Below are 1,964 nucleotides of genomic sequence, written 5' to 3'. Positions count from 1 at the left end.
TCCACGACTCCACTCCTAGATTCACCCTTCTATCGTTTTCTCTCTCTCACGGCAAACCTCAGGTTCTTTTTTTTTTTTTTTGTGTGGGCCAAAGACCAATTTTTACAAAGCCCAAATCAAATGGCCCAAAAATTATAAACCGAATAACCGAAGTGCAAAACCCGAAATAACCGTGTCCGAACCGAACCGAACCGAAATTGTTAGTCGGTTAGTTCGGTACAGATTTCATTTTCCGAATAACCCGAAAAACCGACTAACCGAAACCGAAAAAACCGATCGGCTCAAAGTCGCAGGCCTAATTCATAACATCTAATCCAAACGGCATCGTTTGAAAAGGAGAGGGATTCCGTTTTGATCAAAGAAATTATGGTTTGTGGAGATATTACCACCACTAACAGTCGCTAGAGAAGCAACATTGCTAGAACTTCCGACATAATAGTTTGGGTTTGTCTGAAAAACGTAAGAGGTTATTTCACCAACTTTCTTCTTCAAATCTTCAAGAACATGTTTCATACATGTTAATTGAGTTAATTTGAGTTCTTTTGGAGATTTTTCCCACCACTTCTCAGCGTTCTTGTTTTCTCTTTCATTTTGGACTAACGAACGCTTCTTCCTTTGTTCTTTTTCTTTTTCGGCCATCACCTACAGTAAAATCGTATTTTAAACAATTAAAATCATGAATATGAATGTGTAAAGAAGATCCATGAATTAAACACAAATAGAAAACGAGACGATTTTTTCTAGTGTATCACTTATTAAAAATCTTTGGGTAGAATGTTAAAATCAAAGAGAAATTGTGTAAATCTTGGAAAGGAGTTTTACCATGCATATATTTTTTCAAATCAAAATTTTTTTTTGAAACAGTTATATATTAATTATTATCAAAATTGAAAAAAAGATTATATGTTGCCACCAATTGAGATTTACCTCAGTTAAGGAATCATTGAGCATTTAAATGTAGAGCTTTCTGTTGATTTCAACAAGGTTTGTGTTGTTATCTCTTAGAACACGTCCTGAAAAGTGTTCAAGTAAAACGTTAACATTTGGATGTCTAAACGAGTAAACTTTTCCACCTGGGGAAAACACGATGATCGCAATTTCTGCATCACATAACGTGCGAAGTTCACTGGCTTTTTTAAAAAGACCAGATCTTCTCTTTGAAAATGTAACTTGAAGGTTTGATTGATTTTTTATTTTCTCTATCTCTATCTTTCTACGACCAAGATTCTTTCTCACCATTTTCTAGATGTTATGAACAAAGTAAAAGTGAATTGATTGTATTAGAGTATTAGAGATAATAAGCATTTGTATTTATAAATTAAATTTTACAAGTAAATATTTTAATTTTTAAAAGTAAATATCTTTTCCTATTATGATTTACTAGAAATACAATTATAGATTACCATTCTTGGAGTATATAATGGTTTACACATTTTGCCAATAAAAGGTATATAATTATTATATTTTAGCTGTCATATAATCATATATTTATCATATATGTTTACAACCTGTCATAGTTTCAATAAATTTGGAGATTTTATTTTAATTACCAACTGTTAAATATAGGTATTATTTATTGGTTAAAGGATATGCACAAAAAATTGTAAGATTTGTAATGTGTTTATCTTCCACTACTTTTTCTATAGTCATAATATCGATATCATTTTTTGACATTTTTTATTAATCAAACTAATAGAAATATGAATTTTCTTATTTTTATTTATTTATTTTCAATGTTCAAAACTTTTATGAAATAATTCATAAATGTAATATCATGTCTAACTTATTTTTGGGTTTTTGTTTTTGTATAAATTGACATATTTTAATTGGAACAATATGTTTTAATATTCGTAATATAATAGAAATTTATGTTTGATCCCAACTTTAAAATATTTTCTTGCATATTAAGTATTATGTATTTGATATTTTAACTATGATCGCCGACTTTCCAAGTTTTTATTTTG

General features: G+C 29.2%; 1 protein-coding gene across 1 annotated transcript; it reads right to left on the bottom strand.

Annotated features, from left to right (window-relative positions):
* Window positions 1-295: 295 nt before the first annotated feature.
* Window positions 296-1,239, bottom strand: LOC9323106 (agamous-like MADS-box protein AGL28). The gene is given in 3 exon segments (XM_021035910.1): window positions 296-342; window positions 345-642; window positions 928-1,239. Coding segments are annotated over 3 exon segments (657 nt in total).
* Between the last annotated feature and the right edge of the window lie 725 nt (window positions 1,240-1,964).

The sequence above is a fragment of the Arabidopsis lyrata genome (genome assembly GCF_000004255.2).
Source record: "Arabidopsis lyrata subsp. lyrata unplaced genomic scaffold ARALYscaffold_2, whole genome shotgun sequence".
NCBI lineage: Eukaryota > Viridiplantae > Streptophyta > Magnoliopsida > Brassicales > Brassicaceae > Arabidopsis > Arabidopsis lyrata.
This window is presented reverse-complemented; position numbering and strand designations above follow the sequence as displayed.